The 13,223-nt window shown below is 37.1% G+C and overlaps 2 protein-coding genes across 3 annotated transcripts; one reads left to right on the top strand and one right to left on the bottom strand.

Annotated features, from left to right (window-relative positions):
- The first annotated feature begins 524 nt into the window (after positions 1-524).
- LOC109855822 (retinal-specific ATP-binding cassette transporter-like) lies at positions 525-9,270 on the top strand. Its single transcript, XM_020430456.1, has 25 exons — positions 525-764; positions 1,512-2,203; positions 2,291-2,595; positions 2,738-2,896; positions 2,989-3,229; positions 3,333-3,500; positions 3,639-3,826; positions 3,894-4,055; positions 4,139-4,247; positions 4,349-4,503; positions 4,585-4,746; positions 4,822-4,893; positions 4,974-5,112; positions 5,201-5,438; positions 5,514-5,673; positions 5,764-5,977; positions 6,060-6,581; positions 6,672-6,797; positions 6,919-7,134; positions 7,228-7,500; positions 7,571-7,878; positions 7,967-8,114; positions 8,203-8,413; positions 8,536-8,749; positions 8,856-9,270. Exons 2-25 carry the CDS (start codon positions 1,891-1,893, stop codon positions 9,063-9,065), a joined length of 5,013 nt encoding a protein of 1,670 aa, XP_020286045.1. The 5' UTR covers positions 525-764; positions 1,512-1,890; the 3' UTR covers positions 9,066-9,270.
- Positions 9,271-9,630: 360 nt separating this feature from the next.
- On the bottom strand, positions 9,631-11,766 carry LOC109855825 (pupal cuticle protein 20-like). 2 transcript variants are annotated; one of them, XM_020430460.1, is made up of 5 exons: positions 11,607-11,766; positions 10,947-11,364; positions 10,597-10,749; positions 10,140-10,397; positions 9,631-10,062 (listed from the first exon to the last, which is right to left on the bottom strand). In XM_020430460.1, exons 1-5 carry the CDS (start codon positions 11,613-11,615, stop codon positions 9,983-9,985), a joined length of 918 nt encoding a protein of 305 aa, XP_020286049.1. In that variant the 5' UTR covers positions 11,616-11,766; the 3' UTR covers positions 9,631-9,982. The 2 variants fall into 2 exon arrangements, with proteins under 2 accessions (XP_020286049.1, XP_020286050.1); XM_020430461.1 differs by having other exon boundaries at positions 10,947-11,361.
- Positions 11,767-13,223: the final 1,457 nt, after the last annotated feature.

Raw genomic sequence — 13,223 nt, 5'->3', positions numbered from 1 at the left:
CTAAAATAAGATTCTTTTCTTGACTATCACATCTTTTCTGGTATATCACATTTATGTTGTACGAAAAGTTGCAATGGTTTTTCTTATTCTTTTCTGTTTTCCTTTCTCATCTTCTCATCACGAGATCGGTCATTTTAAATTTTAAAAAAATTAAATTCACGCTCTCGAATATACTCGCACACTTAAAGAAAGTGACCATTTAAACACGTGCACATAGCACAGAATAGAACCGCACGCTGTGGACATAGTGCACCGACATGTCGCTCGTGGATTGGGTGCGTAGTTCCAATGTGTACCACTCGTGGACATGCGCTAGTTTACGGGGCGGAAAAGTGATTACACATTCTCTTATGAACCTGGCCGCTCTCAGGCTTCTCTCTGCTACTAGCTGTGTTCAAAAATTGCTTCCAGCACGCTAAAATTGTATAATATATGTGACGTAAACGTATAGATCTTTAGCGCTGGCAGTGAATTTTGGAGCACAGCCAATGTTTGACATTTGTTAAATGACGTGTGTGTGACGCGGTTTCTGCGTACTGTCGCGTGCCTATATAGCGTCAAGTATTGACGTACATGACACATTGCGGTGTATTTGCAGCATAGTCGCGTATTTGATGTCAAAATTCTACCATGATTTGTTATCGTGATAACAGTATGATAAAATGAGATACAGTAAGATAAAATGAAGCTTTGCAAAATAGATAGCATTGTGTGTCGAGTGATTTATCAAGAGGTAAAACACTTCCGTTAAACAGCAGCTTTTTGTAAGTACACGCATATAATTATTTTAATATAATAAATTTATTCTCAGATATTTATATTTATATATATCTGTTCTTTTTTTATCCACGCCTATTGCAACATACATAGTTCTCACGTTACGTGTTCGTTACGTTATTTGTTCTGTGTTTCACACATGTTGAAACACGATGATTATTAAACATAAATATACTGCTCCGAACATTGACGAAATTAAAACAGTTGTTTCTATAATTGCGTTTGACATTTGCATTTTCGTTACGTGAGTCAGTTAACAAATTAAATGTAACTACATATTCGCATATAGTGCATAACATGAATACATAATCAGTAAACTGCAGTGTTTTAATGATTTTAAATCTCTAGATTTAGATATAATTGTGATCATTTAAATCATATTAAATTTATTGTTAAAAACCATTTGTATATTCTGGATAATCAGTTCTTGCAAGTCTCTTGTGACATAATGTTTTCATTAATATTTTTATTGTTCAACTGTCATTTCTGTTTAATCTTATCTATCTTGTATGAAGAAAAAAGTATGAGTATACATATACATATATATATATATATTGTATATTCCTGATAATACATGATTTATTCACTTGGTATAAATTTGTTAAATTAAAATTTATCTTCATTTATTATAATTATGCATCTTATTATGTATATATAATTAGTAAACACTGTATTACATTTATACATATATTGTCTTGCTTGTATAGCAATAAAAGAAATTTTTTTTTGTCTAGACGAAACTTTTGCTATGGCAACAATATTTCAAAATACTAGTTTATGGAAGAAGTAATAAACGCTATGCCTTATCTTACAAACATGCTGAAGTAAATAGTGACTCTGTCATTTGATGTTCAAGGGCACTATATATAAGTACACAGATTCACATATCGTATTATATATATAAGCTTGAAGTGGTGAGAGGCCACTATATACATCAATTCTGATAAATTATTTAGAAGTTTTCATATTCTTTCAATGACAAATGGTATATACTGCACTTAATGAAAGTGTACACTGCTAATCTACTGATAAATCTGATACATATTTAAGAATCTACTGATAAATCATTGAGGTGTTTTTTAAATAAAAAAAAGAAAAAAAACAAACAAAAAAATGGCTAGTGCATTAAAAATCTTCGGCTTGTTGATATACAAGAATCTACTCGTACGCAAGAGACATTGGTGTATGACACTATTCATACAAGCTTTGATACCTATTGGATTATTCGCGTTATTACAAGCTGTGAGAGATTTTAGCGCTCAAGTACCAGTTTATATGAATGAAAGTACATACTATAAAATAGAATCGGAAGAAGCTTTAAAGGAGCAAATAAATACTTTAACTCATATTTATTATTTGCCAAACAATACTTTTACAGACAGCATCATGGAATCTGCCAGAAAGTCTTGTTGGATTCTTCCTGAGAGTAAGTGGTCACTTGAGAAAAAAACTAAAATTTTGTTTATATTTTAATTAGTATTTACTAATATGTGTGTTTTTTGTTGTTGTGCAGATGTGCAAGGTTTCTCTAATGAGACTGAAATGATAAATACTTACGTATATTCTCAGGCAAAAGAGCCAATGTTTTCTGTGCTAGCGGTTGTTTTTGAACAATACGAGAAACCTTTTATAAAATATAAAATTAGACATTCCTGGAAAATTTCTAACAATTTGTTTGAAAGTATGTCAATAGAACCTGAAGGAATGTCCGGACGGCCCACAGTGTATACCTCAGTAACTCCATTTGTACAATTACAAATGTGCGTAGACGCAGCTCTTATAAATAATGCAGGATCGAATTCTATGCCGAACATAAAGGTAAAAAATTGAATAGTTTCAAAAATGTTAAATCAAACGTGTACATCAAGATTATAATGCGTTAAACTGTTTCAAAACTTATATTTTAAAAATCTATATAATATTTATACATGTGTTTACTACTGTGGCTGATGTTTTTCAGAGATCAATACAACGAATGCCGTATCCGCCACATGTTCAGATAGATCCTGCTGACGTACTAGTACGTCAAGTAATTTGTTCATTTGCAGTCACAATTTTTGTAATACCACTTTGTGTAGAAGCGAGCTACGCATCTAAAGAGAAGTTTATCGGTGTAAATGTTAGTGCAATTGTTTAAAACTATTTTTGGAGATTTTTTTATACAGTTAATGAAACTTGAAACAATTTATTTATCCGCTTTATCATTCGCAGGTTCTAATGGCGATGAACGGAGTCAAAATGGTCTACAACTTATTAAGTTGGCTGCTCACAGGAATTTTGTTCAGTGTCATTTACATAATACCGATAATTATATTATTTAAACACACCTTTACTGAAAACGTTGAAGCCTATTTGTATTATGGGAACGGATTTATATTCTGGCTATTGTTCACCGCACACGTCGCTCATCTTATAACGTTTGGCATGCACATTTCCGCGTACTTTTCTAGATGTAAGTAAATAATCCCCACTTATAAATTCGAAGTCTCTCGGTATTGTTTTGTATAATATACAAAATAATAATTTATTACAATATCTCTAATTTATATTTACAGCTCTCTTTGTGACAATTGCTTTATGTATTATATACACGGCATTACATTCTCTTCATCAACATGTAGCAAAAGACGGATCTTTTGAAGTGATATCATATTTTGGTATAATATTTCCGAACTTTTTACTATTTAGATTTTTTGAAGAAACGAATGCCTATGAAGCCAAATGTACGTTGTGCAATTCATTTTAATTTGTTTATCTTGATTTTCTACGTCGTGTAGATAAATAAAAGTTGCAGAATATATACACAAACTATTTAAGAGATCAATTGTCACTACGTGTTCTGTTTTTTTTTTTTTTTTTAGTAATTGGTATTCAATGGGACAATATTTTCGTTCCTGCAAATTCACAATACAGCCTCGTAGGATGTTCCGGATTTATATTCCTCTTTTCAATCTTGGGTGCTGTGATACATTTTACACTTGCAGTGTATATAAACGCTATATTCCCTGGCAAATATGGAGTTGCAAAAAGTCCATTATATTTTTTGAAGGCAAGTTTGAAAGCAATGACGCAACCTATATGCCTACAGAATATTTTTTATGCGATTTATTTTACAGTGTTTCAAGAGTAATAAAGTATTCCTCGACGAAGATGCTGGTGAGTTCGATTACGATAAAATCAACGAAGACTTCGAGCCGGTGCTGGGTGGTACGCTTACACCCGGAATACAAATACGTGATCTTAAAAAATCGTACACAACGAGCTGGTTACGAAAATCCGTCAGTTTATATTCAATATAAAATACTACAAGTTTTTCTTTTCGTAATGTTAAATTAATATAAAATGTTGCATATTTTTTTAGAAAGTTCATGCGTTAAAAGGAATTTCTGTGGATTTCTACAAAGGACAGATTACTGCTCTGCTCGGACATAACGGAGCGGGCAAAACTACGCTTATGTCTATATTAACAGGTGTTATATTGCATTGCAAGATCTTATCGTCTGAATAATTTATAATATATTTATTAAAAATTCATGCGCGTTACTACTTATTACTGCGTTATTTTCACTAGGTGTGATAAGCGAAACGGAAGGCAGAGTATTTATAAACGGGAAAAATATACGAAAACATTTAACTAGCATTCGAAATGACTTGGGATTGTGTCCTCAGGAAAACATGGTTTTTCCAGATTTAAGTGTGTTCGAACAAATAGAATTTTTTGGCTTGGTAAGAATAATAACTTTCGCGCTTATGAAAAAGTAAAAGAAAGAACAATTGTGCGTGACATACATGATTATTATGTTTCAGTTAAAAGCTGAAAATAAAAGTAGAAAGGAAGTTCGGAAAAGTGTTAACACTTTACTTTGGAAACTAAAGCTTTCTGAAAAGAAAAATGTTCTTCCTAGCAAACTTTCCGGTGGACAGCAAAGAAGACTGTGTCTTGGGATGGCACTTATTGGCAATGCTAGCGTAAATTTCGACGGAAATGTAACATTTTTTATTAACATAACGTAATAATTCCTTAACATAAATTTATTTTTATAGACTATAATTTTGGACGAACCAACGTCAGGAATGGATCCCGAAACCAGACGAGATACGTGGGATATTATATTGGTAATTTATAACTTTAATAAATTTTTAATTTACTCCTTTAGGTTACTATGTGACAGTTCATTATTAATGTTTTTTAACAGAAACTTAGAGGTGAAAAAACAATATTAATTAGCACACATAATATGGAAGAAGCTGATATATTAGGTGATAGAATTGCGATAGTACATGGAGGTCGTCTTAAATGTTACGGCACTTCAATGTTTTTGAAAAAACAACACGGTAAGATACATTATTTTATACATATCGATACATATAAGTCGAATCAGAACTTTCGTTCTATAAGTTACAACTCTCTGTTCTGTGTTAGGCCACGGACACATAGAAGTTACGTTATCGACCAAGTCTTGGTGCATTCCTGAGAAAGTAATAAGTCAATTTGACTCAAAAACACAACAGCTCAGCGTTGACAGTGAAAAGATCGTTTTGAACGTACCTTATACCGATTCTTTGCCGCAATCATTAGATAAAGTAGAAAGTCAAAAGAAGAACTTGGGAGTTACTGGTATAAGCGTGTCGCTAATCACCTTGGAACAAGTATTTTTGAAGTACGTTTCCCGAGGGATATTTTACGTCGTCATTTCGTCACTTTTGTTATTTTGTCATTTTGCAATTTATTGCAGAGTTGTGAAAAATGAAGACAACGGAAAGCACCTGAATGAATTATTTACAGCGTCGATGGAGAAACTTCAAGGCACCAAATTATTCATGCAGTCGATATTTGCATTATTCGCCAAGAAATTTACATACACTAGAAAAAATCTAACTACCTTATTACTTATTGTAAGTATTTTCGCGTGACAAAAGTTTTATAGAAAGAAAAACGATAATTTGTGTATTGCTCACACATGATGTGATGTATGTTTCTTTCAGAATATTCTTCCTATTTTGTCAGTACTCTTAATGGCTCTAAGTTATCAAATACCAAGTGATTCTACAGACATTGTTCCGTTGAAACTTGACATGTACAGACATCCGAAAACTTTTTATTCTTCAGACAATCAAATCAAAACGCTTGGACAAAAGTATGAAGACGCTGTTAGAAGTTTTGGCGAATCTGCAATGCGAACAAATAATGTTACAGATGGTAGATAGATTTTGATTTCATGTCAAATTAAAAAAAAAATTATCTAAATGAGTGTTTTTTATTTTTTGTTTTTGTTTTTCAGCTCTTCTGAATTCTTCTGTTGCAAGTATCGCGGAATATCGCAACAATTTTATTATATCTGCTGAATTTAACATTGGTGATAACGACACAATAAACGCCAATGGATTTTATTCTGGTATAGCAGTTCACAGCATACCGTTAACGATGAATCTTTTAAGTAATTCGCTTATCAAGGCGTATGGCGGCGATGAGTACTCGATTAGTGTATCCAGGCAACAATTGCCGAACACGCTTTTCTCAAGCAGAATAATGGCGCCGGAAGCGGAATCGATCTCGCGCGTCTTGATATTTTGCTCGTTTTTCTTTCCTACTGTCGCGATTTTTGTGCTACATCCTTTGCAAGAAACCATGACAAAAGTCAAGCAACTTCAACGTATGACCGGTGTTACATCGGTGTCGTACTGGAGCACAATGTTTGCTTTCGATTTTTTAATATATACAATATGCGCACTGTTAATCACTCTCGCTCTGTGTGTCATGGATATTATTCTTGATATTCGTTTATATTATAAAGTAGAAATATGTAAGTTCTTATTACAGATCTTGTTGTTAAATACTGATGGATACTACTATGTATTTGTTTTATCTCTTTACATTTATTTTTATTCTACAGTGTATACAATATTACTTTTGGAACTGTTTGGCATTAATGTTCTACTTGTTGTGTACCTGTTCAGCTTCATGAATAAATCGAGAAATACGATAATAATTATATTGGGACTCGCGCCTACTGGTCTCGGTAAGTCTGTTGTAACACATTTATCAAAAATATTGATCAAGTTTTTGATATATGTATAACATTTTATGTATTAAACAAAGTGCGCAAACAGTTCAATGACTGAAAAACAATTTTACTTCAGTTCTAATACAGTATCTTCTACACGAAGTGATACACAGCTTTGATAATCTAAAAACGCTACACGTTCTGCAAAAGAGATTTTTCCGCCTAATTCCTCACATAAGCTTGTTCCACGGTCAGTATGCTTTTTTCAACATAGCATTGCAGAACGCGAGATGTCGACGTCTACCAAACATTCTTCACAAAGTGGCCTGTCTTGGTGGCGATATTTGCTGCGGTAAGATCGTCTCATTTCGCATAAAATATCAATTCGCTTTCACTCGTTTTATTAGAATAAAAAAAATAATTGATTTTATCTATTGTTTTTCAGATCTGGATTGTGCGGATGGAGTTTGTAAAAACCAACTGTCTTATTTCAAAGATTTTGAAGATGATATGAATTTTGAGGAGAATATACTGTATCTATCTATTACACCAATTTTGTATTTTGCTGTATTGATCATGATAGAGGAAAAATTCTTTTTGAAGTTATTTAAAAGGATGATCGGTCGTGGGTTGAAGAAAGCGCAAGACGTGATGGACGAGCAAGTAAAGAAAGAAAAGCTTGCTGTAGCGCTTGAAATCAACAGAATCAATAGTCAAGGTAAAAATAATTTTGTGGGAGTTTATGAATATTGTTTTGAAAAATTGAAACACGACAACCGATTCTTTAGATGTAGATGTGAACGTCGAGAAAGAGGAAGTCAAGGCGGAAGATTCAATCTCGAATTCAGAACTACTGCAAAGTCCGATAAATAACAATAACAGTCTCTTTCTGGTGTACGAGTTGAGTAAGTATTACGGTAAACTAATGGCGGTAAAGGAGATCAGCTTTCGAGTGAAACCGCGAGAATGTTTCGGATTGCTTGGCGTAAATGGCGCCGGGAAGAGCACCACGTTTAGAATGTTAACTGGAGAAGAGATATCCGACAGTGGCATAATGTACTTAGGAAAAGCAGAAATTCATTCAGATAGGAAAAAAGTAAAGATAATCTATGTTCAATTTAATGTTTACATATACATATATATATAATATAATTGTTTATGATATTAAACAATTCTGATTATAGTACCTTTCTGAAATGGGATACTGTCCGCAAACCGATGCTTTAATATCATCTTTGAACACATTCGATCATTTACGTCTGTTTGCACGTCTTCGTGGTATACCAAAGACAAACGTAGAATTGGAAGTTAATAAATGGATTAACAGACTGAGTGAGTGACGATAAAAAAATTCAGAAAAAAAGCTATTTTATGTAGACCCCATACTGTAAAAAACGACAATTTACATATATTCTTTCAGATTTAACTGCCTGTATGTCACAGCCAAGCGGTACTTACAGCGGTGGTAATAAAAGACGTTTAAACATAGCGATAGCACTGATAGGTAATCCCACTCTCGTTCTTCTGGACGAACCTACAACTGGCGTCGATCCTGCGGCCCGAAGATCACTGTGGAACACTTTGCAGTCGTGTCAGGCAGCGGGGCAAGCTATTATACTTACATCTCACAGGTGTCTGTTGAAATTACTTACATAATTAGTCAAATTACTGAAATATTAAACACTTTGTGTTGAATTGGATTCTCAACTTTTTATTTTACCGAATTGCATTTTAAATCCGAATCTTTCAACAGCATGGAAGAGTGCGAGGCGCTTTGCAATCGTCTAGTCATTATGGTGAAGGGTGAATTAGTTTGCATCGGCGCGAGTCAGGAGTTGAAGCAACAATTTGGAGCTGGTTACGATATCCATGTGAAATTGAATCCAGGTCGATCGGATGAGGATTTCGGCAATATTAAAATCGTTATTGAAAATGCTCTAACATGCGAAATCAGAGACGAAAACTTGGTAATACGATTGCGCTCTGTTCTCAAGACGATTTGTAACAAGAGTTTATTAATCTCTCCAGTTTCGTTCGGTTGCTGTTAATTTGAATTAATTTCTTGTTTTCTAGGGTTATCTAGCCTATCACGTAACTGACTGTAATACAACGTGGGAAAAGATGTACGATACGATGAAAGACCTAAAACGAAGGTATTCCTGTATCGAGGATTACGCTGTTTTGTCGTCAACTTTGGAGCAATTGTTTATTCAGTTTGCGAGAGGAGCTGAGATGGTGCAGCCTAAAGAGTCTTCGAGTAATACTAGTCATCAAGAAGTCTAAATTGAATACGACTTAGTTAGGTAATTCTGCTTAAATAAATATGAACATGAAATGAAGAACCATGTCGATATAATGGACTAATTTATATTGGAAGATAATTATTATGCAACCATTGTGAGATAACTGTTTCTATATGTTTTTAATTTTAGCAAGTCTAATAATATTTTTTTAAATAATATATACTATAATATATATTTTTAATATATATAATGTGACCACACGAAATATAATGATATGTATATAGTTTGTTACAGTATATATTTTGTTTTTAAATATTGAGATATAAAACATCTCATCAAAATATATACAAACGCAACATTAAAAATATTATGTACATGAAAAAGTCTTTACCGCTTAGTTAATCTAACTTCTCTATGTGTAATATGCATTATATGTGTGTAAAAAAAAAATCTGAAAACTTACAACGCAAGAAAATATATGTTATTTATAAAAATAATACATGTATTAACATACCATTTATTTATTCAAAAAGAAAGTATATAACATAAATTGATTATATATATATATATATATAATAAAATATATATAATTATAATGTTTCTATTTTTTTTATATAAAAGCACATTACAAGAATAATATGCGATATCCATACGTCGCACAGTTTTATCTATCTCAATTCACACAGTCGTACTGTTTGATATAGATCGAGTTGAAAAAAAAATAGCGCGTCTTTGAAGTTGAACACCTTGGTACCTGACATACAAAAGCGACTTAAAGAGAAAAAAAAAGGGTAGAAAATAAACATTCCATAAATAAGATATTTGTATATGTATATATATAAATAAAAAAATGTGAATGATATCATTATGTACACAAGTCGGAGAGACACGGAGATATGATATGCATGTCCTGCGCATATATAGTGTGTACCGATGACTCGCTGGCAAATTCGCTATCTAATATCGGTATCCACCGCCTGAACTTGCCTGGTACGAATTCGGTCCCTGATATGAGCCGCCTCCGTGGCCACCGCCTCCTGTGACAATAAATGAGAAAATTTGTCAACACAGTTACTTACATGCGATTGTGCTCAAGAGCTTTTTATAATTCCACCTCCGCTTGGATATCCGCCGTCTCCTCCCGGATAGCCACCGCCCTCTCCCGAATAGCTGCCGTCTTGATTCTCGCCCCTGGCTTCGGCGGCGAGAGCCAGTTCAACGCCCCGTTGAATTTCCGGCGGAATCGGAGGCGGTGTCGGCAGATGAGCGCCCTGTGGATGGAAGCCCTGCTCGTCGGCCGTGTAAGTAATCGAGTATTGCGCACCATCAGGTCCGGTATAGGAGAAGGATCCACTCACGGACTCGGAATCTCCTGGAAACATCGACACACACGAGGTTTTGACGCAACGATCTCTTGGTATCGAACGCGTTGCGACACAGCACTTCCACGATTTTTTCGTCTGGAGACGAAATCGTTTGGCAATCGGTTATTAAGAGCTGGTATAATTTGAGACCAAAAACGCGATCGCTTCTAGCAATCGGAGAATAAGCAATTTCATATTCTTTTTTACCTTGCTGATGACCTGTTTCTTGTACGGTAATGCCATTTCCGGTTTCGTAACTGAACTGATAGTTTCCGTCGCCGGCGTTCTCGTTATTGAAAGAAATGATGGGTATATCCTGGCCAGGTCCTCGCGATCCACCACCACCACCACCAGGTCCACCTGAGATATACGAAATAATATTCTACTTGCAACAAAAATTTCATCCAAAGATTCAGTTTAAAAATTCAGTCATGTGAAAACCAGAAAAAAAAGAATAAAATTTTCGAAGTACAATAAGTTAATCAAGTTAGTTATTGTTTTTAATTTAAATTCGAAGTAGATAAAGTAATTGTGATCCTCTTCATTGTCTTACTTACCACCAGAATAACCGCCGCCACCCCCAGGACCAAATCCGCCATGACCACCAGGTCCACCAGGTCCACCAGGTCCACCAGGTCCACTAGGTGGACCGTATACACTAGGTCCGCCAAATCCTCCAGGTCCACTGGGTCCACCAAATCCTCCAGGTCCACTAGGTCCACCAAAACCTCCGCCGTGCCCGCCGGGACCGCCTGGTCCACTAGGTCCGCCGAATCCTCCGTGTCCGCCAGGGCCACCGGGACCGCCTGGTCCAAGCGGACCACTGACTTTAAAAGGACCACCGCTTCCACGTCCCGGGGGTTGAATAAATCCTGCTCCACCCGCGCTTCCAGCGCTGCCAGGTGGGAGGTAAGTGTTGTCCAGCCGTGCGGCGTTGCACGTGCAGACGACGGCCAGCAGAACAATAGCGAGCTGCTGAAACAGATCGATGTTACATTAAGCGATTTGGGAAAATATGAACCGCTCAAAGTAACGAACTAAAAAGCTTCCGCGGATCGAGTTATCGTTCCTTATCAGTATATCTTATTTCTTCTCCACATGCAAAACGAAAGTCGCACAGTTTCAAAAACCGTTCAAGACGAGATTTACTCGTTCGTATTCGAAATCGACGCGAAAACGAAAAACCGATCCGCGCGCAACCGGAAACGTCGTAATACCGGTCTCATCTCGCCCCGTCGATCAAATCTCAGCGATGTTACTGCGTCGCACTGCCAGTGGCACCCGAATCTCGTGTGTGTATCTCCAAACCGACGACGATAATTGGTCTGCGCGGATCCAGGTCGGATCTGACATGCTTATATACCGATCCCGCGCGAGGATCGTCTTCCTCCCACCCGCCAATGAGAAACTGCGCGAGGCGCGCGGATGGCATCGCCGCCGGAGATCACCCGGTGATGCGTTTCTCGTAGATTCAACAGCAATCCTCGGCGCTGCGAAAGACGCCGGCGGAGAGAAAAAAAAAAAAGAGAAGAAGATAGATCCCGGAGATGCCGGATAAAGAAGCACGCGGTGAGAAAGGGAGCGGAGGTGGCCAGAAAGGAAGCCTGATTCGTTATGGATGAACATCGTCGAGCTTAGAATTGAAGGGTGGTTGCGTAACAACCCCAGGTGATACAGATCGGCGGGCATCGCTGAACGAACCTGAAGGTCGATCAATGGGGTCATCATGAAAGTAAGACGAGATAGGGTCGAGGCAATAAGCTGCAAAAGTGAGACGAGACAAGTGGTACAATATAGTTATCGACCACTTAAAAAATTCGCATTTCATTCCCATTACGAAACGCCGAATAAATACACGTCTCGTAAACGATCCCATCAATTCAATATTTTAAAGCAAAGTGCACTAAATCAATCAAAGAATTCTAACTCAGATCTGTGATTTCATTGTTTCATTTTTATCGTTGTACGAAAGAAATAACGCAGTATTGAAATCCCAGACCGAGATGTGAGTTACGCGAGAGATTCGCTCGGTCCATTCTCAGCTCATCGCAGGCTGCTCATCGGGACAAAGAGGGAAGCGGCGTGAAAACGCAGAAAAGCAACCGATGACGCGGATGGCATGCACCCGACGCGCGCGCGTTCTCCCTTGTAATTATATCGGCTCTTTCGACGCGAGGAATTACACCCGTCCCGCCGCCGGGGTCGTCGTCATCACCATCGCCGTCGTTTTGCGAACGCCGCGGCTTTATGGAGAGCAACGCGCGCGCTCCGCAATCGCGCGGCCACGTTGCGCAACGGCCGGTGCGTTGAGCATCTCCGGAGCGCATCGGTACGTGCGTGCACGCCGACGAGCGCGTGTGCGTTGCACGTGTGTACGCTAGGTCGGGAACTAGGTGCCTGAGCACCCGGGACTAATTCTTCCTTCGCGCGCGCGCGCACGGTCCCGAACGAGATGATGTAAATTTTGCCACCTTCGCTTGTTACGGGCGAGAGTGTTATTAATGAGAGCTATTATCCCGTCAGGAGTTTGCGCGCGTTTTTACTCTGGACCACCTGGATATTCGGCTAATTATACGATTGAGGTGAAGTATATATCGCAGATCCGGTTGTGTCATAGATTCAACGATTACGCAAGATAAAGAACGTTGTAGAAGAAACTTAAATCCGCAGAATCATCCGCTCGATGCGCACATATCCGCCGGTGTTACGCATTCGCGCGATTAAACTTAATTTCGACGTGCGGTTCAGTGTCACTTGCAATTCCCGTAAAAAGTCCCGTTCGCGCGCGCGCGGGTTAAAATCGTTCGAAGCTATACCGACACACGCGACGTAAC

The sequence above is a fragment of the Pseudomyrmex gracilis genome, unplaced genomic scaffold (assembly GCF_002006095.1).
Source record: "Pseudomyrmex gracilis isolate BER0280 unplaced genomic scaffold, ASM200609v1 scaffold_99, whole genome shotgun sequence".
NCBI classification, from domain to species: domain Eukaryota; kingdom Metazoa; phylum Arthropoda; class Insecta; order Hymenoptera; family Formicidae; genus Pseudomyrmex; species Pseudomyrmex gracilis.
This window is presented reverse-complemented; position numbering and strand designations above follow the sequence as displayed.